The following is a 25,160-nucleotide window of genomic DNA, read 5'->3' on the forward strand; positions in this document are numbered from 1 at the left end:
TCTTTGACTCTAAAGCAGGAGTGGGCAATCATTTTTGGTGGGGGGGAAGGAGGGGCTCTCCAAGATTTTGGAAAGTGATGAAGAACTGCACTTTTCTGTGGGAGAGGTGCAGGGTCGAGGGTGGAGGTTGGGTGCAGAAGGGTGCACGGGGCAAGGGAGTGGGGTGTAGGGCACGGTGTGAGGTCTGAGAGGGACTTTGGGTGCAGGAGAGGATTCTGGCTTCGGGGAGGAGTGTAGGAGGGTGTACAGAGTCTGGGAGGGAGTTGTGATGTGGGGCAGGGGGTTGCAGAGTGTTAGGATGGTGAACTGGGGAGGGCGTTGGAGCACAAGGGGGGAAGAGGTGCCAGAGGCAGGCTGTGGCACTTACCTAAGCATCTCTCAGCCAGCAGCCCTGCAGCACCACCAAGGCAGGCTGGACTCCCTGCCTGCTGCAGCCTCAGACTGCTTGAAAATGCAGGCTGTTCCCTCCATGTGGTTCTCAGCTCTGGAAGCGGGGGAGAGGCTTGCGTGGCCCTGTCCCCCAGGTCAATCTCTCAGCTCCTATTGGCTGGTTGTTTCCAGCCAATAGGAGCTGAGGATTGGGCCAGGGGCAGGAGATCACACAAAGCCTCCACCTTCCTCCAGAGTAGAGAGCCACACAGAGCAGCCCTGTACTTAAAACAGCGGCAGCTGCATGCTGGAGGAACCTGGCAGGGTGTCCACGGGTTCGATCCGGTAGCTTGGTAGGCTGGATTTGGCCTGCAAGACATATCTTGCCCACCCCTGCTCTAAAGGATGATGGCAGCATTGAATGCTTATACCATCTACCTGTTTTGCTCAGACCATTATAGAGATAAGGGGCAGTCACCATATTTGCATCCAGTTATGGGTTCAGGCTCCAACCTCCCCCAGATTCAGATTTGTGCTTCAGGCTCATTGTTAGTTCATGGCTGGATGTTTAATAAAACAAAGTATCAGCCACCAGTGTTCATAGGGCCTCCAACCTCTGCAAGTTCAGAAGAAGAGGCTAGAATTCATAACTGCCTATGCTTGATAGATGTTAAGTCAATAAGGACTTTCCCCCCCGCCCCCCGCAAATGGCATCAAACATTTCAAAAGAAAGGTTAAAATGTTCCCTTGGGAAAGTGTTTGAAGTACTGGAAGAATTGGGCTGCGCTGTGGAATGACTTCACTAAAAATACAGCTAGTGGGGAAAACTTGTGAAAACTGTCATCTCCAATTAACATCTTCATTTCCAGGAGAAAAGAAGGAAATATGCATGGGTAGCAAAACTGCAAGTCTACCCTTAAAATTAATAGGGTCTTTGTTATACAACCCCCTCCCCCCAATCTCTCCAAGCTCCAGGATCTGTTACTGAGAAACAACCACCTCTCCTGCCTGAGGGCTACTAGTAAGAGGAGATGCAATAGTGACCAGTTTGCTGCAGGCAACATGCCCAGGCTGCCAGGCTAAAACATGGGCTGCCAGATTTGTTTGCTCTCGTGGTCTCATTTGTGCATGTCATAGTGTCTGGTGATAGCTAAACGGGATATGGCTTCGAGTTCTGAAGCAGTAAACACTATAGCAGCTACTGCTATAGCAAACTAGCCACATTCAACTGCCCAAATAGCCACATTGTTCAAGCTACCTAGCCACACTCAACTGGCCAAATAGTCACATGTGACTAGTATGTTGGACACCACAGAGGTCAGTGATGGGCCCAAAAATCAGGTGCTTTCCTGAACTTCATCCAAACATAAGAACAGCCATGCTGAGTCAGACCAAAAGTCCATCTAACCCAGTATCCTGATCTCTGACAGTGGCCAATGCCTGGTGCCCCAGAGGGATGAACAGAACAGGTAATCATCAAGTGATCCCTACCCTATCACTCATTCTCAGCTTCTGACAAACCGAGGCTAGAAACACCATTCCTGCCCATCCTGGCTAATTGCCATTGACCTATTTTTCATGAATCTAGCTCTTTTTTGAATTCTGTTAAAGTCCTAGTCTTCACAACATCCTCTGGCAAGGAGTTCCACAGGTTGACTGCACATTGCATGAAGAAATACTTCCTTTTGTTTGTTTTAAATCTGCTACCTACCAGTCTTGAACCTGGAGTTTTGAGCTGGAAATCAAGAGCAGGCTCTGAGATTACTGGGATCTATTCTAAATGTCAATTAACTTCAGCCTCCAAAACAAAGTGTTTTGGGGATAAGTTTGAGTCCAGGATGAAGGCTGAGTTTAATTCTGTATCTCAGGTGGACTGGCCATCCCTAACACTGCCCACCTTCCTTCCTGCCTGCTCTGGACTTGGGGCAGCCAGGTTCATGTGTGGCTCCAATGCTCTTGAGAAGACTCACTTTGCTTCTTCTGACCCTAAGGCCGTGTCCAGACTCAGGGGTTTTTTCGGGAAAAGTAGCCTTTTCCCGAAAAAACTTCCCCTGCGTCCAGACTCAAGCCGCGTTCTTTCGAAATTATTTCGAAAGAACGCGGCTTTTCTTTCGATGGCGGTAAACCTCGTTTCACGAGGAAGAATGCCTTCTTTCGAAAGTTCCTCTTTCGAAAGAAGGCGTTCTTCAATGTAAATAGGCCGTCTTCGAAAGAGAGCATCCAGACTCGCTGGGTGCTCTCTTTTGAAAAAGCGGATTTCTCTTTCGAAAGATCCGCCTGCAGTCTAGACGCGATCTTTTGAAAGAGGCTCTTTCGAAAGAAGCCTGCAGTCTAGACATAGCCTAAGTGAGTGTCTCTGATCAGCAGCTTGCTCTGGGCCTGACTGTGTACCCTTTATTCTCAGGGGAGGGCACTTAATCATCAGACTACCCAGGGAGGGAGCAGCGGGGTGGCCTTGATGATGGCCAAAGGCTACTCCGCACAGTTTAGACTAAGGGTCTCTGCTGTATGCCACCCTGCCAGGACCACACCCTTCCCCACGCCTTGTGCCTGCAGGGACTGGCTGTCACCAGCTCTTTGGCTTTTACAGGGAGCCCTCTGCAGCCCCATTGTCATGCCTCCTCCTCTCACTGCCCACCCAGGAGAGTGGGAGCCATCTCCAGCTAGGAACTGTTTAGCAGCACTTCAAAGCCAGAGGTTCGTCCTCCTTGCAGTTCTGGCTGGGGGGTTCTGCTGTGCCCAGCCAGGATCCCAGGACGTGCACCCCAGTGTCTTGGGGCCACTGGCTATACAGGGGCTCATCTCCAGTCCTACTGCCAGCACTAATCCCAACGCCTGCCCTACCCACCCTGGATTCCCAGCTACTTTTGTAAAAATAAAAATATAAAAATCTTCAGCGTACAAATTGCTGTTAATTATTGCAATGGGAAAAATAAAAATCAAATGCTACCACGCCTGGACTTGGACACACCCCGGCAGTCGTCATCTCCTGGCTAGTTTAGATGGAACCTTCAAACTAGGGTGCAAGTCTAGACATACCCTCTTAGAATAAAGTAGCAGTCTGCTAATAGTGTCCCTGGGCTACTTCTGGGTCAACTGTCCACTGATAGAAACCTTTGTAAAAGAAACCTACTCAGATGCTGGTGCCAGTGACTGTGAGTAACAAATCACTGGCATAATGAACTTGATGTGCCACTGGAAAATCACTTTGGTGGCAAGGCCTTTGTCCAACTATATATCAGACCTGCTGCTTATCATTTTATCCAGCTGTGTAACGTGGAATCCTCTAACAGATTTGTAAATGATACAGGAAATGAAAGACTGTGGCGTGGTGCTATGAGATGAAAAGCCATGGTACCAACCAACCATGTGCTGGAGAAATTTGACGTCCTGTACAGCGCAGACAGTGTTTGGTCTTTAAATCAGCTTTGCCACTCAACTGCAATCTGAATTCAGTGTTTGCATCACACTGTGAATGTACATTTTTGTTCTACCTGGACTGCATTCTCATCCTGTTCATTTACCGTGTGCTACTCAACTCCTTGAGGTTTCTTATGTGCTTAGTGGCTGCCAACCTAAGTTTCTGGGGCAAAACCTCCCTCCAGGAAATGATCTTATTCCTGGTTGGAGCAGGACTAGACACACTAGACATCCTGATTTAGTATCCTCCCCTCACTGTGTAATGTCAATTTCTAACTTCTCTGTGAGATGTATGTTAAACTTCCCAGAGCTGACATGCCATATGACTCAATCAGCATTTCTTCAAAGGAACCTACCACAGAAATCTCACACCCGAAGGATTCACCCACACATCTTCAGGAAATCATTTCAAGATGACCTATCCAGTTGGATTTTTTTTCCCCTCCAAGTGTTTCTTAGGAACTACTCATCTTCCTCTGTAAAGTATCAAAATCAAGATAAGGTTAAGTAGCATATGGACCACGTTGGTAGTGAATTAAAATAATTATCCTCTGGGAATGGCTGATGTTCTCAGTTTGCTTCCTGGTGAACAGATGTCCCTATCACAAAACCCCGCATTACGATCCACATTCATTTGCTGCTTGCTGGCAAGACGAGCAGAGAAGTCACAGGCTGAATGAACGTGGAATATGAAGAACATATTGCAACCGTCCTGGTCAGGACTAAAGCATTAGATAGGCTGTGTAGGGAAGCTTCCATTGCTGCTGCCCATGCTGTAACCCTTTCTAAGGATACATTGAGAATTACAATCTGCAGTTCTGAGCGATTCCCAGCACTGAATTCACATTAGCCAGGAATAAAGGAAAACACTAAGCAGCGCTAAATGTTTGGTCACAGGTCTGATACAATTGCAATTCTAATGCTGTGGGACTTGCAGGAATCAACCTGGTACCACAGTAATGAGGTGACTGGATTTATTTTCTCTGCAACACAGAATTGGTGTCCCTTTTAATTTGGTATGTTATTGAAGACTATCAAAATGTCAGTGCTTCATTCTTCATCCATAGTCATGTCCCAGTATATCAGGGTAGGCACAGACTCAGAGCAGTGTACGTGACTTAACACTGGGTCATTTCCCTTAGCATCCATAGGCACTTTGCAGGTGAATCCCTATGCACTGTGGTGAGGGCATGTGGACCCTTTCTAGAGCATCACTTAATGAACTGATCTGAAATTTCCCTTTTCCCTCACCGCACCAGACTTAATACCATTTGAGCATAGTTTCTCTATTTGTATTTAGCTCTTTGATATTGGGATCAATTCTCTGTTTGATTAGATTAATTAGAAACAACTGATAGGGTTTTTCCTCTGTCTGCCTTATCCTGATTACACAAACTGAACGTGAGCCAGTTCTGGAACATGCTGGCTTCACTTGGTCCCTTGCAACAGAAAGCTGGACTGCAAAGCCTGACTGCATGGTAAGTGGTAATAGCACGCAATACTTCTCAAGAGGTGTGTGTGTGTGTGTGTGTGTGTGGAGGGATGCACTCCAATTTCCCATTGCAGTCTATGGAAAGATTTTAGTCGAAATTAAACCAGGCTCTAAAGTGATGCACCCCAGAACAACCTCATGCATGGTAGTAATTTCAGTGACAGGTTTGTGTGTACCAGACCAATCCTTGGACTATATTTTGCAACACAGAAACTTGGGGCAGGGACTGTTTTTGTGTAGAGAAGTGCTAGAGTCAATTAGGAAGCCAATTGGAGGGGTGTATTTTTTAGCCACGCTGAGAACTGACAGTGCTCATTGGATTTGTTGAAGCTCAGCTATTCTGAGAATTGGCCCCTTAATTACTAAACGTATATGCACACAGTAATCAAAGAAAAGATGGATTATAAACAATAATAATTTCTAATCTGGTGAAATCCTCATTTAGTCAAGGGGCTACTTGATCAATATGAGCAGCAGTTTGATTCTTAGACTTGTCAGTCAGAAAGCGTCAAAGGCATATGGTCTGGAAATCGGTGTGGTAAATACCTGAATCAGTGCAGGCTTGCAAACTAGCCAAAGGTTGATCAACATTATGAATAGCTCAAGTGGGTGAGAAGGGGTGGAGGTGTGGGACAGAGGAAATAACTTTGGCTAGTGCAGACAGAAGTGAAAAAATGGCCAGTTCAGAGGAAGGAAGAAGGCCCATGTTGAAACAAAGGCTATGTCTACATTACGGAGCTTTATCCAAAAAAGTATGCAATTTTTTGGAAGAGGCTTTTCCGAAATTTGGCCTGTCTACACTAGGCCAAATTTTGGAAAAAAGCCCTCTTTCAGAAGAGCCTCTCTTCCTCGTGGGAGGAGGAAGACAGGGCCTCCGAAAGAGCGTGTCTGCTCTTCCACAGAAAAAAGCGGAAGAGCAGATGCATTTCCCGGAAAAACCTATTCCCCTCTTAAGATTTCTTCAGTCAACTGCCAAAATTGAGTATAAAAGCTGGTTTGGTTTGCACCAGTGTAAAACATCCTGTTTAAGCTAATGAACTTATATTTTTCAATGGTGTTAGAAAAAAAAGGAATATAAGCAAGTTGTTGCCAATGTATTTTAGTTGTGAGAAAGCGACTTTAGCAATACATGACATTTTTCATGACTTAGCAGAAAATGACAGTCCCTGATAATACACACAGGCAAAATCATTTAGCGCAATCACCTATATTACTTTATGATTACAGTTGAGTGTTGCAGTAAAATAATTGGTTTCTTGTTATGTGACAGGTTGATATCTTTAAAACCTAAATATGGGTTCAAATCTAGAAGGTCCCTACTTAGTAGTCTGAGTAAAGAATGAACATGACCTGAGTATGGACTTTGATATTTCTCTTAAACTGCTTTATTTGTACAAAACAGTATAGATTTGGTAGCATCACTGATATAACTTATGAAGAATATTCATTCAAAATCATGCACTATAAGTCAGATCTGACTGATGCTTTTAGTTGGACTCCATTCTGACTTCCAAGTTCAGAAACAATGCAGAATGTGTCTTCTGTAGTAACGAACTCTAGTTTGCAATGGCAAAAAGGATTTTGTCCTGCTCCTCAGGATTCTAGAGAGATTTCCAAATCCTAGAACCAGTCTGACAGTCTTTTGTCACACAAAACTCCTACAGAGGGCAGCAAGACTCATTTCTGGAGGATGAGTACCGTAGAATTAGATTTTCTCACCGTCTTGATTCTTTTCATCTATTTAATTATACATGTAGGTTAAGAAATTATTTTTGAGTCACATGGAGGTCTGGATGGGGCTGCAACACTAAAATTGTTCCTAGACCATGGAAAATGTACTGGCTTGACTGTTCTCCAATGTTCTTTGGTCAGCCATAGCTTGAACAAAGAAAAGAGTCAGTTAAGGTATTTTCTAGGTGGTGTTGCTGCCATCAGACATATAACTAGTTATCTGAGCTACTAACATTGTCTCTGTTCAGACTGACTTTGTTCCAGTAACTTAGTTGCTGCTGTTTGTTATTGTGGGAGTGAGCTAATCGATTGCCAGTGATGGAATCTTGCAGACAAATGGAAACTCTCTGTTGCAGCTGTTATCATTCCAGGATCGTAAAGCTACAGGGGAGTAAGAATAAGAAGTTAGTTAAGGTTTTAAATGGAGGTGTGATCACATGATGGACAGAAATTCAACTCTGCTAAGTGCTCCATGAAGAAGGAATGACACACAATGTGGCCAGAAACACTAAATTTCCTATGCAAAGGATTTAGTTTCATCCCCAATCCTTAGTCCCGAAGAAAAGTCTAGTCAAAAGTCTCTGTAGTAAAGGCAGAATTCTGACAACTTCAAAAGCTGCATATATTTTTGCATAGACACAAGACCATGCTGGCTAGATATAGAGAAAACTACAGTCTTACCAGACCCAGCTCTGCATACAATTACTCATGCATGTATGTTGTGTTTATTCCTATGCAAAGTCTCATATGACAGAGAAAAAGACTTATTTGTAATGCTCCTAGTCTATCTTTTCCACCTCTCGGTTGTCTCCCTCTGCCCCCAGTGATTGCTTCCCTGCTAGTGTCTCTTTCCAATAATCAATCCCTGCCATTGCAGGTGACAGGTCTGGAACTGTCCATGACGGGTCTGGAACTGTCTCAAGGCTTTGTCTTCACATACAACTCTACAGCAGCTGCTGCCATGCTTTAGTGAAGACACTACTATGCTGATGGGAGAGCTTCCCCCTAGGGCATTGTTAATCCGTCTCCCCAAGGGGCAGTAGCTGTGTGGAAGGGAGACATGGGGGGTTATGTTGGCATAACTACATCACTCAGGGCAGGAAGGTGGATTTTTCACACCCATGAGCAATGTATTTATATAGATGTAGATCTGTATTGTAGACCTGGCCTCAGTTGAGGGAAAAGCAGGCAGGTGTCTTTATATCATCTTTGACTGACAGTTCTTTACCGCCTTCCATCTTGGGGAGAGGCCATGACATTGAACGCAAACAAATTCTTTAGAGTGGGGATAGACAAAGACTATGACAACGAAAATACCAGTAGTAATTTTAATTTTTCTTTCTTTCTTTCTTTCTTTCTTTCTTTCTTTCTTTCTTTCTTTCTTTCTTTCTTTCTTTCTTTCTTTCTTTCTTTCTTTCTTTCTTTCTCACACACACACAAAAGTCAATGGGAATCTGTCTATTGATTTCTGAGGGCTTTAGAGCATGCCTTTGGACATCTTTGAAATACATTCATTCCCTTATCCCAGGGGTGGGCAAAATATGGCCCACAGGCCAGCTCCAGCCTGCCAAGCTGCCAGATCCAGCCTAGTCCCAGCGGGAGCCTTAGGCAGGCTCCCTGCCTGACCACCCTGGCCATCACTCAGAGCAACTGGCTACGCCTACCATGTGCTTCTCTGAATGCCATTGGAAGCCAGGGTGGGGGGCAGGTTTTACACACTGTTCCACCCCCAGTACAATCTTGTAGCGCCTATTGGCCAGTTTCCAGCCAATGGGAGCTGCCTGTGTGCAGGAGAGAAAGAGCATGAAGTACCCCTCCCCTCTGTTCCTGAGCTCATGATGTTCAGAGAAGCTTATAGCCCTCACAGCAGGCCACTCTGGGCAGCATGTGAGGACATGGAAGCAGGGAGCCTGCCTGCTGGGCTGCTGGTCGGGAGCCACCCAAGTAATATCTCCTGGCCAGAGCCTACCTCTGGAGCCTCAGCTCCTCCCCCAACTCTCTGCCCCCTCCTGCACCCCTCTCCCATATAACTCAAACCCTCTGCACCCCCGATTCCTGTGCTCTTTCCCTCTCCTAGACCTTGTACCCCAATCCTCTTCCCCTGGTCATAACTCAAATACCTGCACCCCCTCCTGCACTCCTGCTCCAGGTCACAAACCTCTTCCAGACTCGGCAGTCCCTCTTGCAGCCCTCTTCCATGTCAGAATCCTCTCCTGCACCCATACCCTGTCTCAGACCTCAGACCCCAATTCCCTGCCCCAGGTCAAAACCCAGGCCCCTGTACCCTCTCCTGCACCCCTGCCTCTGGTCACAACACCCTCCCAGACCTTACACCCCCTTCCCCCAACACCTCTCCTCCACATCAGAATCCTGTCTTGCACCCATGCCCCCTCCTGGACCCTGCACCACCTTCTGCACTCCAGTTCCCTGCCCCTTCCTTTACCCAGACTGCCTCCCAGATCCCACACCCACTCCCCAATGCTGTACCCCAAGCTCCCTGCTGCTTCAGCCCAGACCCCGCACCTCCCCCATCAATATAATGAAAGAATGAAGCACTTGATCACTTATCAAAATATTGGAGTGGCCCTCCATCAAAAATTATTGCCCATTTCTGCCTTCTCCCCTTTCTTCCCTTCTGCCATGATTATCGACAGAATTAGTGAGCGCCTTCTCCTATTTTCATCTGATTTACATGAGAGGCTGGTAACTGGCTGTGAAGAGATGACTCATCTGAATAATCCTCGGTGAGATTATGTCAGCATTTCATTTGTGCTCCTCAGGAAAGTCCAGAAAGGAGGCAAAATTTGAACAACTGGCTTGACTTTTAATTATGCCACTTGTGTGCTACTACAATGAGCTCATTGGGAATACAGATAGATGGATGCACAGAAAGAGGAATACACTGTAGCTTTGGCTGAGCCTTACTACTCTTTAAAAATCTTGCCATAACCTTTGAGAACAAGAAATAATTCAACTGTTTTTTCCTGTACCCTATGTGCTGTTGTAATGCCAACAGGCAAACCCAAACCTGGGACCTCTGGAGCTTACTGCATGAGCCTCCACAGCAAGGCTCTCCAACCTTTTTACAAGATCATTTTTTAAATGTCAGGGCAAGCCAAGATCTACCCCATCCTTCCCCAAGACCCCACTCCTTCCTTGAGGCCATGCCCTCTCCATTCTCCTCCTCTCCATCACTTGCTGTCCCCTGCCCTCACTCATTCTCACTGGGTTGAGACAGGAGGTGTGGTCTCTGAGATGGGACTGAGGGATTTGGGTGAGGGAAGGGGTGAGAGGTGCAAGCTCTGGGAGGGAATCTGGGTGCAGGAGGAGGTGGAGGAGGGGATGCTGGCTCAGGGTGGGGGCTCCAGGCTGGAGGGTGTTGGAGTCAGGTAAAGGGTTGGGGTGCTGAGCAAGTCGCAGGCTTGTGGATGTGGGGATGCAAGGGTTTGGGTTGGGGTGTATTAGGGACTTAGAGCAGGGGGGTTTGGGTGTATGATGGACTCTGCACAGGTTTGTGGTGTGTGGATGGTGCAGGAGTGTTGTGGCAGAAGACTGGGTAGGTGGGGGTGCAGGAGTTTGAGGATGTGAAGGGCTCAGGGCTGGGGGTTCAGGAGTATGATGGGCTCAGGGTCAGAGTCTGTTGGGAGTGCAGGAGTGTTATGATGCTGCAGCCAGATGGGGGCTTGGCCCCAATTGGGGGCTTGTTGGCTGGGATTCAATTTAAATAAAATATTATGATCAATACAAAAGGTTTCAACATTGTCTTTATTTATGGGAGGGGCGGGGAACCTTTTTTGGGTCGGGGGCCACTGATCGACAGACACATCAGTCGGGGACCACAAAAGTGAGATGCAAAAATCAACTCCTTCAAAAACCCCCAATCCTCACTGAGGTAGCTCCAATTGAGACACCTCACTCCCCTGGCACTTCAGCCCCGTAGGAGGGAGGGTAGATAGGACTGAGGTTCAAGGCCCCAGGCCAGATTAACTCTTCTGGGGTTCCAGGGTTAGTGGATCTTGTGTCCCCACCCCCAGGCTCTGGGGTGGGCCAAAAATGAGGGGTTAAGTGTGCAGGACAGGACTGCCAGTGAGTGGGATAGGGATGGGGGTGCAGAATGTGGGTGGGAAGTAGGGTACAGGAGCAAGCTGGGAGTAGGTGTCTGGCCAGGAGGGAGAGGGCAGGAACAGGGTGCTGGTGGGTATCTGGACTGGGGGCAGGAGCAGGATGCTGGGCAGAAGCAGCTCAGCTGGTACCTTGGGAGTCACCTGGCACAAGTATCTCTTGGGCAGGATCTGAAGGCTGCACTGGAAGAAGCACACGTGCCGCTCCTTTAAGAAATCCAGCTCCTCATACCCAAAGTCCAGATCCTCTGTTGCCATGTTAGCTCCCATCCCCAACCCTGCCTCCCTGGAGCACGGAGGAAGGAAGGGAAAATAAGAAAGCACGCATGTTGGTGGCAGTGGGGAAGGGAGAAGCAGCGTGCGCATGCTTCCCGACAAACCAGATCTGCCGCACAGCCTCAGGACTCCCCATCCTTCCCCCCCGCCCCGCAGGAAGCCGGTTCTGGTTCCAATTTTGTGAGGGGCAGGAGGCTATAGCACCAACACGGGCTCTTTGTTGTGGGGGAGGAGGAGCAAGACAGGGGCTGGGAACACAGAATCAAGATCAACTGCCAGTGCCTCTGCGATCGACCACTCAATCGCGATCGACTGGTTGAGGATCACTGCTCTACAGCTTCAGCTAAAAGCCAGCTGGCTCTGAGATGAAGCTGTAGAGCACACTCATTCTTTCTTTCTGTAAGTGGTCTAAGAGCCACTGCATGGGGAGTGAACCACATGCATTAGGTGTGTGGGTTACACTATGGTTATATAAATACAAAATATGCGGGGGCGGGGAAAGTGGTCTGTTTAACTTACTTAGGCACAGAGGCAGGCAATTATAGCAACAGAGACAATACATTTCCTCCTCCATAAAAACAATATGTTAACTAAAACATGCTGGCAGTGTGATTATTTTATGCATAGAAGGGTGAGCCAGCGGCATGTCACTGAGTTTATTTGCATGTGCTTGCTGGAAAGCACGGTGTACAGCCCGAGATACCTACCACTGTTGTATCTGTACCAGATCTGCACACAGTCCTCCTTCTCGGGAATAGAGTGGATACCATCATCTGGCTGGTTGCCATCCCAGTAGTTGTAATCATAGGAAGAACCATCTGTCCATTCAAAGTGGCCTTCCTATTAAATACCAGTCGGAAATTAGGCAGGGAAATGGAGAAGAGCTAGGACTTCAGCTGTGGAAGTCTGGACTCCAGGACTGGCCACCAGAATAGTCTCTTCTCCCTTCTATAGAGTGTCACCCTCAGTCTGACCTCGTTCCTATGTCTAGAGAGCAAACACTGAGACCACGCTGAATAGAGGCTCTTCTTCCATTGACATTTGCACTCTGCTAGCAAACTGTTTGAAGTCCTAGGGTACAGCTACACTGCAAAGAAACACTCACAGCATCGAGTTTCAGAGCTGAGGTCAGTAAACTCTGGATCATGGGGCTTGGGCTGTAGGGCTAAAAATAGAAGTGTAGGCATTGCCATGGCCTTCCCCTCAGCGGGTTTCAGAGCTCAGCTTCATTGGTTTTCCTTCTGTTACCGTGAAATTTTCCAAAAGAGGATTTTAAAAGTTACCAAGTAAGACAAATAAAAATGAAAGTGTGCGGGGGGAGGAGGGCTAAACATCATTTATTGTACTGCACATGACAGGGGAGCTGGACACTTCCATCGTGGGATGCTGCTCATACCCATTGACTCAAACTGGAAACCCTGACTAGGATGGAAGACAAGCATTGCATTGCAATTACTTCAGACCAGCGGGTGCTGGACTGCCCGTGCTTGTCCCCTACCGTACAGTCCCCACCCCCCAAACAAATGGAGAAAGGAGGGACATTTTGTAAAAAATTCACACACTCAAAAATTGTTCTGGTTCAAACCATGTGACGTGGAAACAACTTTGAAATTTCAAAATTGATCATGAAATTGCTTTCCTCCTCCCTTTAAAAAAAAACACAAGCATTGGCTACCTCATGGTTGCGAGGCCTGAATTATCTGCTAATGTTCATAGGTCACAGTTGAAACAATGGAAGGGCAATGTGGATAAGCAGAAAATCTTGCTCTCTAGGGCTAACTGCTAGCTGCGTTATAGTCCGGGGGGGGAGGGGGGGCGGAATGACAGGAAGAAAACAGAAAATATAATTTAAAAATATAATGTTGCCTTTTATGTGCATCTGATGCAACTGGCCAAGGGTTACATGCCAACGAGCCCCTGACTGAATAGATTTCCAGTTCTTTTTTATGGGAAAACCTGTTTATAGAATGATCAAGCAGGCAGTAGCTGTGCTGTGACAGTTTCTCACCTGTCTTAGGTCATGAAGTCCCATCCAGATATCAGTGGGTATTCCAGGCACTCGGCTGTTAACCAGGTCATAAACAAAGACATTCTCTGCCCAACTGGTAAAGTCCCATTATAAGAAATAGGAGATTAGTATTAGTGGAATGAAGTCAATACTATTCCTAGGCATTCAGGCTGCAGTTTGGCCAATGGGATGCAATTTTTAAACTATCCTTGGAAATTAACCATAAAAATTTTGGATTCATTTTCTTAGTCTGTGTAGGAGTATGGCTTAGGATAGCAAAACCCAGAGCTGTTTGGAAATTCAGGGAAAAGCATGTGACAGTGATTTCTAATCCCCCCCTTTCAAAATTAAAAAATTCGAATGTTCAAAAATTTTAAATAATTTCACTGGTGGCACCAGCAAGCAGGAGCTGTGGAAATATGAGGCATTTATTGCGTGTGCTCTGCCACAGCGGTGTGAAGTGAATCCCAGCACATCAATGACCTGCCACATCTTAAAGGGTGTGTCTACACTACCGGAGGGTGGGGGGGTGTCTCAAAAAAGTGGCCTGTTTTTGAAAAAACTTCCTCTGCATCTAGACTGCCGCTGCGTTCTTTTGAAATTAAATCGAAAGAACATGGTGGTTTTTTCGACCACGGTAAACCTCATTTTATGAGGAAGAACGTCTTTTTTCGAAAATGCTCTTTTGAAAAAAAGGCTTTCTTGAATGCAAACAGGGGTTTTTCGAAAGAGAGCATCCAGACTGCCTAGGTGCTTTCTTTCGAAAAAGCAGCTCGCTTTTTCGAAAGAAGTAGTTGCAGTCTAGATCAGTGGTCCCCTACCATTTGGAGCTGCCGGGAGACAGGGGGCGGGCCCGTTTGCCCGCCAAGTGCCAGAGGGCAGGGACACTTCTGTGCCCGGGGGCAGAGCTGTGCCTACGCCACACCCCCAGGAGCCACATGCCTGGGGCCAGCAACTCCATGCGCCACGTGGCCACAGGTGGGGCCACCCATTCGCTGCAAGCCTGGGGCCGGCGCCCTCCAGAGCCACACGCCTGGGGCAGCACCCCCCATAGCCAAGCGCCTGGGGGTGGGGCGGCCAATTTGCCGCATGCCCAGGGCCGGCGCTCCCCATGCGCCATGCGCCTGGGGCTGGCACCGCATATGTGTGGCGCACCTGGAGCGGTGCCGCGCATGCACCACGCGCCCGGGGCGCGGCCAGCCCCAAGCACTTGGTGGGCGCACACAAATGCCCCCACGGGTGCCATGACGCCCACGGGCACCGTGTTGGGGACCACTGGTCTAGACCCTCTCTTTCGAAAGAGGCTTATATTCTAGACGTAGCCAAACTGTCAGGAGTGGCTGGGCCTTGCGATGGAGGGGAAACCCCAGAAACAGGACATTGCCTCGTGAATGCCTATTCACTTTCTAGGGGCCTGCTTCAGTGCTCCTTGAGGTCAAAGAAAACACTTCATCATCTCTCAGGCAGTTTCTAATATTGGCCGTAGGAGAGGTGTAGGGAGAGGAGATTCTTGAATTTCAGGTGGATTGTAGATGTGCCCATGTAGCAAAATCTGCCCCTGATCTTGAAACCCAGCGTTTTGCTTTAGGCCCCATTTCCAATCTGGGTCCGTGAACTGATCCAGTGACCAGGAATGGAAAACCTTCCTATTTTGCAAGTTGAGAGTCAGACAAAATTATAACCAAAATTGTTCTTTTGAAACCAAAGCCACTCTCCTCTCTCCAGGGACTGCTTAGTATCAGGGGTGTAATATGGCAGTTGTCCGTGTGGAGTCTATTGGTGTAATTGAGGCCCTCTGCTCCTGCTGTGCAGTTTCCATTCAAATGCCCGGGGTTTGCATTGTATGCACATACAGGCAGCCTCTTGGAAATGCAGCCCTTTAAATTACTATGGCAAACCCAGGGTGAGCCAAATAGCTTTGTTGTATTGCAGAGCAGAAGGGGATAGCTTGCTATTTATGTTAAGGTAACTAAACAGTATTAGAGACCAGGGCTATTCCGCAAGCGACTGTGGGCTTGACTAAGAACAATGGCCACAGATCTGCTTCACAATTATTGGCCTAAGCTAAATCTGATAGGGTATGTCTACACTACCACCCTAGTTGGAACGAGGTGTACAGATAGTTCGGAACAGGAAGCCTAATCCGTACTACCTAGTTCGTGCCGCGTGTAGCCGCGGGCACGGAGTCCGAACTAGCGGACATTTAAAAATGGCAGCGCCCGGCAACATGCAAATGAAGCCCGGGAAATTCAAATCCCGGGATTCATTTGCAACTTCGGTTGACTACATTACCACCCTAGTTCGAACTAGGGGGGTAGTGTAAACATACCCACATAGGGTATGTCTACACTACCCCCCTAGTTCGAACTAGGGGGGTAATGTATGCATACCGAACTTGCTAATGAAGCCCGGGATTTGAATTTCCCGGGCTTCATTAGCATAAAGCCGGCGCCGCCATTTTTAAAAGCCAGCTAGTGCGAACCCCGTGCCACGCGGCTACACGCGGCACGGACTAGATAGTTCGGATTAGGCTTCTATCTGTTCGGTATGCATACATTACCCCCCTAGTTCGAACTAGGGGGGTAGTGTAGACATACCCATAGAGATCTAATTAATGCAGTTGAGGAGTTTTCATTCTGTCCATTAGAGGGCAGAGATACACATGCACACAAGCTCATGCACTTCAATACAGAACTCCCTACAGTGGTAATGGGGCTTGAATGGGTTTGTTTTCTTGTAGGAAAGTTAAACTCCAGCAGAGGAATTATTTTGCTTATATATTTATTTATTGCAGCAGGCATTGTTTACATGGATGTTAACAATGTTAGGAGCCAATTTCTTTGGTTCTTACCTGTGAATTGATGCTAATTTGGCTGATTTTATGCCACTGGAAAATTCAGCACAGTAGAGGTCAGCTTCTGCCCATGTTTTATTGATAGGAAAATATCTGTAGCAGTACCCTTCATATTCCGTCCAGAACAGTGGGCAGGAATAGGATTGAATTGGCTCTGGCATAGCTGGCGAGACAGGAAAGAAAATTGCCAGAACATTGAATGTGCAGCAGATGCAGGAATCTCAGAAATGGTGAATGTTTCTAGTTTTAAGATCTGGCTCAATGTCCTGGTTGATTTTACAAAAAAACAAAACAAAACCACCACCACCACCACCACCACCACCACACACCAAAACCCAACAGCCTAGATTAGCACGATACCTGGAGACTTTGAATGCCTCTTTTTTTGGTTTCCTCCTGGAAATACCTGAATGTCAGAGGCTACGAGCTAAGCGCTGTGGAAAGTTCGAGCAGTATTGGCCATTTTTGAGTAGGCCAAGCAGAGAAGAAACATACTTTTGGATGCTACTGTAATATAAATAGTTACTAACCCTATTGTACACTTTCCAAGCAGGACTGAAGTGGCACTATGGAGTTTTGAAAGGGGTAGGTTTGGGCCCAGTCTCATTTACATCAATGTCTGGAAAGGGCAAACTTGTAGGAGATATTGCACTTACATTGCAAATAACACAGAGAAGAGGAAAAAGACTGAAATCAAAGGGACTGGAACAAAAATAGGAGCAGCAGTGGGAAAAGGATGCTTGCAACTTAATGCAGTAAAAATCAGTGAAAATAGTATAGAAAGAAGCTAAGAAGCATTATCCTCTAAATGGTCACAAGGCACAAGACACCGTGGGAGAAATAATGAGCAGAAATTTAAATCCATCAGTCACATTTCTGGGAGGCAGTTAAGACAGTAAATAGGGCCTTAATTCAGCAAGATATTTAAGTACAGGCTTAATTTGAAGTACACGCCTGGTCTTGCTGAAATCAATGGGATGATCTATGTGCCTGCAGTTAGCACGTACTTAAGTATCATGCAAGACTGAGGCTTTAATCACAGCACACATCAGAGAATTTGAGGAAGCTCTGTTATCTCCACTCTATCATTTCCTAACCAGTTTCATTTTCCAACACTGTTCTTTGTGTGTGTATTTGTTTTACATCAATGGATTCATGCGTACTAACCATCAAAGCTGGCTCTGGTGGTACTTCACAAAGTACAAGAGAGACTCCAGCTATAGAGATCACTGAAGACATAGAAAAGGTAGAGCAAGAGTGAAATGCTCCAGGATTTGGAGGAAGGGGGAGGAAAATGCTGCTGATGCTCTTTAGAAGAGAGGCAGCACAATAGATGAGTATGAAATGTTGAACAGTGCAGAGAAGGCGGATGCCACAAAACTATCCAAGCAAATAACAGGCTCAAGCCCCAGAGAGTTCAGAAAGGAGCCGGTATTAAGGGACTTCCAGGGAATCATCTTTACAATGACCCATAATTAACCTGCAGACAAACTCTGCTAAAAGCAGCAACTGAAGCAGCAACCACAAGCATATTAAGAAGAGGGGAAATAGCCAAGTCTCAGTCATCACAGGATATAAATGCTAGAACTCGCTGGCTTGACCTCCTTCCATCCCCACGTCACTATGTGAAACTGCCTTTGGCAGTAATTTTGCACCCCATTTCTTCAGTTCCTTCCATATAGGCCCTCACAGCATTTTACAAACATCTGTCAATTCAGCCTCCCTAAAAGTCCCTGTTGCTATAAGCATTGCACTCAATTCTCAAAGAAAGGCCACCTGCGAGGCAAAGGTGCTCCCTGAAGATAACACAGTAAGTCCGTGCCACAAGGCCAGCGTTAGAACCCAGTTCTTTAACCATTTCATCACCATTCCTGTGTAGAGAACATAACGCTGGCTCTGGATTATATCAATCAATTCCCCAGAAGCAGGGAGTCTCTCACTGTCTATGGCAGCAGAATGACTCAGATACCTGGAACTGGCTGTTCCCAGTATTTCACGGCTCACCAAAGCTCCGTGAAACGAACAGCAGGTGTTCAGGGGAAGGGGAGTGCTGTGAGTCAGTCTCTCCTGCTGACCCAGGTTATTGTATGCCTCCATAATGCCAGAAATGCTGAGTCCAGTGATTTCAAGTACTGCAAACCAGGCACTATTTTGTGACTATCGTACACAGCTATCTTTCCATTGCCTTCCTGTCAGCCCCAGCCTTCACCAACCCCCTGCTGTCCCTAGAGCTCAGATAAGATCCTTCTTTCCCTTCTGCAGTGACCCTGCCCTTTTTCCCTCCAGAGATCTTTAGAAGACGTATCCTGATACAAGTGCTCTTGGAGCCAGTTCCAGTCACTATCAGCCTTGAGAAGTGCCAGGCCTCGATAATTAGGGTCAGTATGCAGCTCATATTGGAAGAGCCAAGTCACACCGAGGAACGAATGAGTTGCTTTCTGAACACGGCGTGACTGTGCTAGTGATGAGCTATGCTCCAGTTGAAAATCAGGAGAGCGTCTTGAAACACAGAAGCAACTTTTTAAAACTCAAGCGAATTTGTAGTCAGTTAACTGCAAGACGCAGTGTTGAGTCCCATGGAGCCCTTCCTGCCATCATCTCGCAGAGAAAACAGTGACTCAGGGCTGCTTCCCTGCTTAGTGTAACAAAACCCAAGACAGAGAGAGCGGCAGCAGGATCTGGACACTCTATGAGTTTCAACCTCCAATGAATGGAAGGGAGAGATTGGCTCCCAGCCTCCACAGAGCCCAGAAATCCCAGGCAGGAAGCATCAACTAGCTGCAATTCCCCCTGGGCTCTGCCTTCCCTGATACATACTGAGGGGTCAGTCATAGAGTGGAGGTTAGTGGATCTCTCAGCCTGGCTATGCACGTTGTCCCTTGACTCACTCCTTTCCTACTCCCTGAGCTCCCACGGAGGGTGAAAGTGCCTGGAGAGGCCTCGGTGAGTTTTGGGGAGCATGGTGCCCGGCACAAAGCTCCTCTAGCTTTCGCCAGCTGCATGCCAGGCTCTTCCATCGGCTCATTTTACTCCTCTTTGCTCCCTGTCACAGCTCTCTGGACAACAGGGTCCTCAGACAGGCAACCCATTGATTTCCATGGATACCTTTGCTTGAGGGGCAAACCCTAAGCCCTTGGAGATCAAGAGGAAGCCGCCTGTTAATTTCAGTGGGATTTTGGATAAGATCTGAGCTGGTCCTACATTCTGATTCTCTATATTTTTTATGCTATTGATGTCACTTATTACCAATTCCAGATGAAGTCACATTGGCTAGACAGCATGCTTCTTCCTGCTCTCTGTGGGCTCTGTACAGCAAGATGGCAGGGACTCCTATGAGCTGAGAGCACCCCTAGCTTCTCAGGAACACTCAGCACATGGAAGGACTGAGTCCTGCCCAGCAACACCCAGCGGTACTTAATTATTGGCTGGAATAACTAAAGACACTGTGAGCTTAACAGCCTGTCTCATCGTTGATATTTTTGGAACATTTATTAAAGGTGGCTGCAAACTCTTCCCCTTTAGCCTCATGAAGCACAAGGGACAAGCACGGCAGCCGTCTCAGTGTTTTCCTTTTCATGTGAAGCGTTACGGCATGTTTGATGTGTACTGTTTTAAATTTCAATTAGGATGGCCCTGGCTTCCCTGAAATTTTGTGAGCAAAGCGTTTCCCTTGATAGAAATAGTTGAAACAGTCATTGGAGCGAGGTGTTCAGACAGCCTTTGGAAATCCTATACCATTTTCCCAAGTAGTTATTATTAATTTGATTAGCTTCAGTGAACAAGAGGTGCCTGGAGGAATTTAAGGTTAAATATACCAGAAAAGAGAACAAGGGTAAGTCAATGCTTAATTAGCATCTTTTCTGTTAGATCAATGTAGGAAGCCTTTGCACTCTTTAGAAGAGAGGTTATTATTCTTAAATTCATAGGAACTAACAGAGCAAACCACTTTTATTCTAGAACACTGAGGTATATTTTTATTTTAAAATCTGTCAGACATAATATAGCCAACAGGTCCACTTCTCAGCAGGAAAACTTTAACCAACCAAACCCAGGAATTCACAGGGGAATTTACTAATAAGGAAAACAAAGATCAGCCCTATCAAATTTCTACATGTTAAACGACTTCAGCAGAACACCTCTATAACCAGGGCTAACTCCACACTGGCACTTCACAGCGCTGTAATTTTCTGGCTCAGGGGTGTGAAAAAACACCGCCCCCCAAGGACAGCAAGTAACAGTGCTGTAAATCACCATTGTGAACCAGGCTGTGAGCCATGCTCCAGCGCAATTAGTTACTCCCCCTCCTGGAGGTGGTTTACATAGAGTGCTGGGAGAGCTCTTTCCCAGGGCTCATGCCGTAGTCACACTTTCAGTTTAAAATGCTGCCGCAGCTGCGCTTTAAACTTTTAAGTGTAGACAAAGCCCAGGTCAGACAATGGTAAAACGCTTTGAGCTCTCCTGCCAAAAAGAGCTAAATCCTTTATTATTCTTATCCTTGTTGACTCTCTGAGCGAGGCAGGAACATCTGTGAGTAAGGCTGTGGGCTGGAAGTCATGATTACTTGGGTGTCATTCCTGGCTTTTTCTGGGTGACCTCAGGCAAGTCACCCAAACTCTGTACCTTGGTTCTCCATCTGTAACATGAGACCAAGTCTTTGTGCTTACACCAGTGTTTCTCAAACTGCGAATATCTCCTGGGGCTCTGCGAGATTGACAAACTGGAAACATCGATAGGTACAACACATATAATCAGTGGACCGCTGGGGCACCGCATAAATTTTTACACATGTAAAGGGCTCCGGAGCCCAAAGAGTCTGAGAATCGCTGGCTTAGACCAGTGGTCCCCAACGTTTTGAGGCTGCCGGGCACCTAGGGGCGGGGCCGCTCACGCGCTGGGCGTACGGGGGCGGGGCTGCTCACAGGCCACGTGACTGGGGGTGGGGCCAAGCATGCGCCGCACACCCGGGGCCGGCACCGGCACGTACCGTGACCCCGGGCATGGGCCCCCCATGCGCCCGGGGCTGGCACCTGCCGCACACCCGGGGGCGGGGCCAGCCCAGATTGCTCCGCGGGCGCACATAAATGACCCAGCGGCCGCCATGGCGCCTGCGGGCACCATGTTGGGGACCACTGGCTTAGACTATACACTCTATGAGGCAGGGATGGCCTCTTTCTCTCTGTATATACAGCATCAAGCACAACAGAGGCCCAGTCGTGGTTGAGACTTCTTGATGCTCAACCAATATTTTCCTTGGATGCTACTGAGAAAGAAAAATTAAGAACAACCTGAGCCCTACAGAAATCAGATTCTCGAGTCTTTTTTTTTTTTCCATAACAGATTCCAACGTAAGACTGTAGGGATGTTTCTATGATAAAAGCATAACACTCTGGGTCTAGGTCTAGAGCAACACTGTCAAGTCATGTCAATCCTGGTAGCATTCCTGGCACTTCAAAGCACTCTCACCGCACCTTTTCAACAGCTGATTATTACCAGTCTTGTGCTGGAAACAAATCACTATCTTGCTGAAGACTATCAAAGGGCTTGATTGCATTATGGGCTACGGATCTATCAGTAAGAGTCTAAAATTGTAAACAAGCCATTAATGCTCTTAAAAAGAAGATTTAGCAATTCAGAGGAGAGGGTTCAAAGGATACCCTAGGGCTACCAAAAAGGGTTATGTGGCTTTGACTGTGTCGGCTACAGAGATCCAAAAACTTAATAAACTCCCAGCCCCGTGGGACTGCCAGCAGCCCCATGCAGAGTTTAACCATTAACAGTAACCAAGAAGCATCAGCTTATTGGTTAACCAGTTAAACTCTTACATCCCTACTGAGCACCTCACAGGATCAGGCTCTTAGAAGAGACTAAATGAGAAAAGACTCCCTTAACATGTAATGATCAAATGAGCTTCTTCTATGGAAACCATTCCTGGACCTCTGCTGTGACTAGCTAGCAGCAAACATTCTCTCTTGAACATGCAGCTAGTGATATCAGGGATCAAGGGGCGAGCACATCTGGGGGGAAAGGGATGTTGATTTTTCTCTTCTTTTTTCTAATTTAGTTCATTTGCTTTTTCATCTCATTTAGTTTACAGTTTGCCCTTTGCCACAGGACTAGCTGTAAATACAACATGAAAGCCTAAGACTGGACCTGATGTTCCATTTGTGTCTGTTCACAGCCTCATTTCATACACAGAGTGAAATCCTGGCCCCACTTATGTCAATGAGAGATTTACTATGAACTTTAGATGGGACAGGATTTTCCCCAGAGTATGATGAAAAATCAAAGCATTTAAAAATGTTTGGTGTAAAGAACTGAAAATTTTTTTGTAGAAGAAAATCCCAGTCCTAGAAGGTTTAATTTACTGTCTCATCAGCAATGGGACAAATCCCGTGGGAAAAGCCAAGTACATACTTTCAGCAATTCAAGCAAATTTAAGCAACACATCAGGAACTTGTTAATTCCTTAGAGGTTTTTAAGGCCAAACTTGGCAAAGTCCTGGCTGAAATAATGTAGTTGGCATTAGTCTTGTGTTGAGCAGCATGTTGGACTAGATGATTTCCTGCAGTCTCTTCCAACCTGATCTTCTGAGTCTATGAATTCATTCAGATCTATCATTTTGGAAAGGGCTTGGCACACAACATCACCTATTGGTGCTGTAGCTGGCATTAAGCAGGATCACAGAAAATTCAAGCAACAAATATGCACAATTCTGGAAGACATGAGTATGCAGAAAATGGGGCACGCTTTACAACCTCCATGAAAAAATTCATATAAAAGACTTCTTCTGCAGACATAACCTAACAGTAACTATACACACCCAGTGGGGATCCAAAGCACCACCCTAAGACAGAGCCATAATATCTCCCCAGGCTAACTTTGCTACATTCCTCTTACACTACACTCGTCTCAATCTATCGATCTTCCCATTGTTGGATAAAACACACTGCCAAAGGAGAAGCACAACAAGAGGAATAGAAAAAAAATAAGCCATTTTTATTAAGCATCACTGAGAGATTTTATATGAATGAAGGCTGCAGTCACGTCCTTAAGTAAAGACACCAAAAATGACACTAGGGTGTCTTCAATATTATTATAATGCAAAGTTTTTAATGTGGATGATTATTTGCCTCTTTTCATTATTAAAGACACATCCATGTACATGACTGCTTTCAAAACCAGCAGTTTTATCTGAAGTGGATGTGTGTGCATGTATTGTACTCTGAAAGCCAGCTGCTCCTCTCTTTGCAGAATGGCAGAGTAGAGTTGGAAGAGTGACGTGTCTAGTGGTGAATATGGAGATTATAGATTATCCAGGCAATGGAATGAAATTGCAAAAGTGTCACAATCTCAGTTATATTGGAGTATTTTTTTTATCAAAATGAAGTTATGTGTATGGAATACAATTCTTTATGGTATTTTATTTAAAGATGTAAAAATACTACAGTCAGTTCTATAGATATCCTGCAGTACAGAAATACTATACGTCTAGTTAGTTATAACCAGATAGGAAGCATCTTTGATTTTTCTCTCCTCAGTTAGTTTTGAGGACGCTCCCATTGAGTTGTTGCCTGGCCCTAAAGCCAAGCTTGTGAGAATTATTTTTCTCATTAGTTCAATAAACAATACTTATTGAGTGAGATTCTGCTCACAGTTCCATGTAAATCTAAAAGAATACTGTCAAAATGAGTGTAGTTACTCTGGGATTACAATGTTGTAAATGAGAACAGAATTTGGCTTATTCTGTCCAAACAAGTGAAAAATGTATGGCAAACATGGGTAATACAATGAAATCATTAAATTTTGTTAAAATACATCTCTCACCCGAAAAAGTACACTTTGTGATTAACGGTAGACAAACTCTGCAGCTAGTTGTGCGTGTGTTATATGATTGAATATATAGAGGTACAGTTTTATCATATGTTAACTTCACTTTATGGTAGAAAGGGCAAGTAAAAGAAACTTGTTGTTCTCAACTTTTTGCACTTCCACAGAAAGATGAATATCTGAAGAGGCACAATCCTGTGCAACTTGCAATTGATTTATTAATTATGACTGTTATTCCTGTTGAGTGCAATTCCTGTTGTTTGGACTATTATCAGACTAGGAGCATTCTTTAGCTTGTAAACATAATGTAAACTTCTTGGCACCATCATACAGGATCACATACTGTTTATAAGATTAAACTGAACAAGCTTCCAAAACAAAGAAATAAAGCCAACAGCAAGAATCCTCAACACACTGGAACGGAAAAGATTAGCATTACTTGATAATACATCCTCCCAAACTAAGCCAATTATTGAATTTACAAGTTTGGTCTTTATGGCAAAGTTAGCAAAATCGGAAAGGAGAATTGTATACTTTACAGGATGTGTTTGTAAAAGGGCCTGATTTTAAGTCATTGGTAAACTTTTTTTTTTTTAATTAATCCAAGCTCCCGGTCAGTGGTTTGCACTCACCTTGACTGATTTTAATGTTTGTCTGTGGGAAAGCCTGGGTAGAAAGCAACACCATTGAGATGAGCATGCAGAAATCCCATCTGTTCACCATCTCTGACCGAGGACACCACTTCAGAGAGCCAATGACATAGAGCCTTTTCTTAGTTCGGGTTTGCCTTGCTCTGCTGCTGAGATTCCTGGAGCAGATGTGAATATACTCTCTGCACTGCACCCTCCCCCGCAACGCCAAACTTTCACAGTGACATGCGAGGAAGGCTGGCCAAGCTCCCTCCAGTGTAATACTACAACAACCAAGAGCTTCCCAGCAGAAACGCTGCTACATCCCCTTTCACTGGTAGGTCAGGTGGTGAGGTTTTAGAACACAGGCATGCACACTCCCTAGCAGCAGAACTTCAAATGTTAAGTCCTCTATTCAAGCAAACCACATTCC

General features: G+C 46.0%; 1 protein-coding gene across 1 annotated transcript; it reads right to left on the minus strand.

The window, feature by feature from the left end:
• Positions 1-6,363: 6,363 nt before the first annotated feature.
• Positions 6,364-25,157, minus strand: CLEC19A (C-type lectin domain containing 19A). Its single transcript, XM_006123155.4, has 5 exons — positions 24,731-25,157; positions 16,269-16,434; positions 13,418-13,511; positions 12,117-12,249; positions 6,364-7,393 (listed from the first exon to the last, which is right to left on the minus strand). The coding sequence occupies exons 1-5, from the start codon at positions 24,819-24,821 to the stop codon at positions 7,314-7,316; spliced, it is 564 nt and encodes a 187-aa protein (XP_006123217.2). The 5' UTR covers positions 24,822-25,157; the 3' UTR covers positions 6,364-7,313.
• Between the last annotated feature and the right edge of the window lie 3 nt (positions 25,158-25,160).

The sequence above is a fragment of the Pelodiscus sinensis genome, chromosome 16, assembly GCF_049634645.1.
Source record: "Pelodiscus sinensis isolate JC-2024 chromosome 16, ASM4963464v1, whole genome shotgun sequence".
NCBI classification, from domain to species: Eukaryota; Metazoa; Chordata; order Testudines; family Trionychidae; genus Pelodiscus; species Pelodiscus sinensis.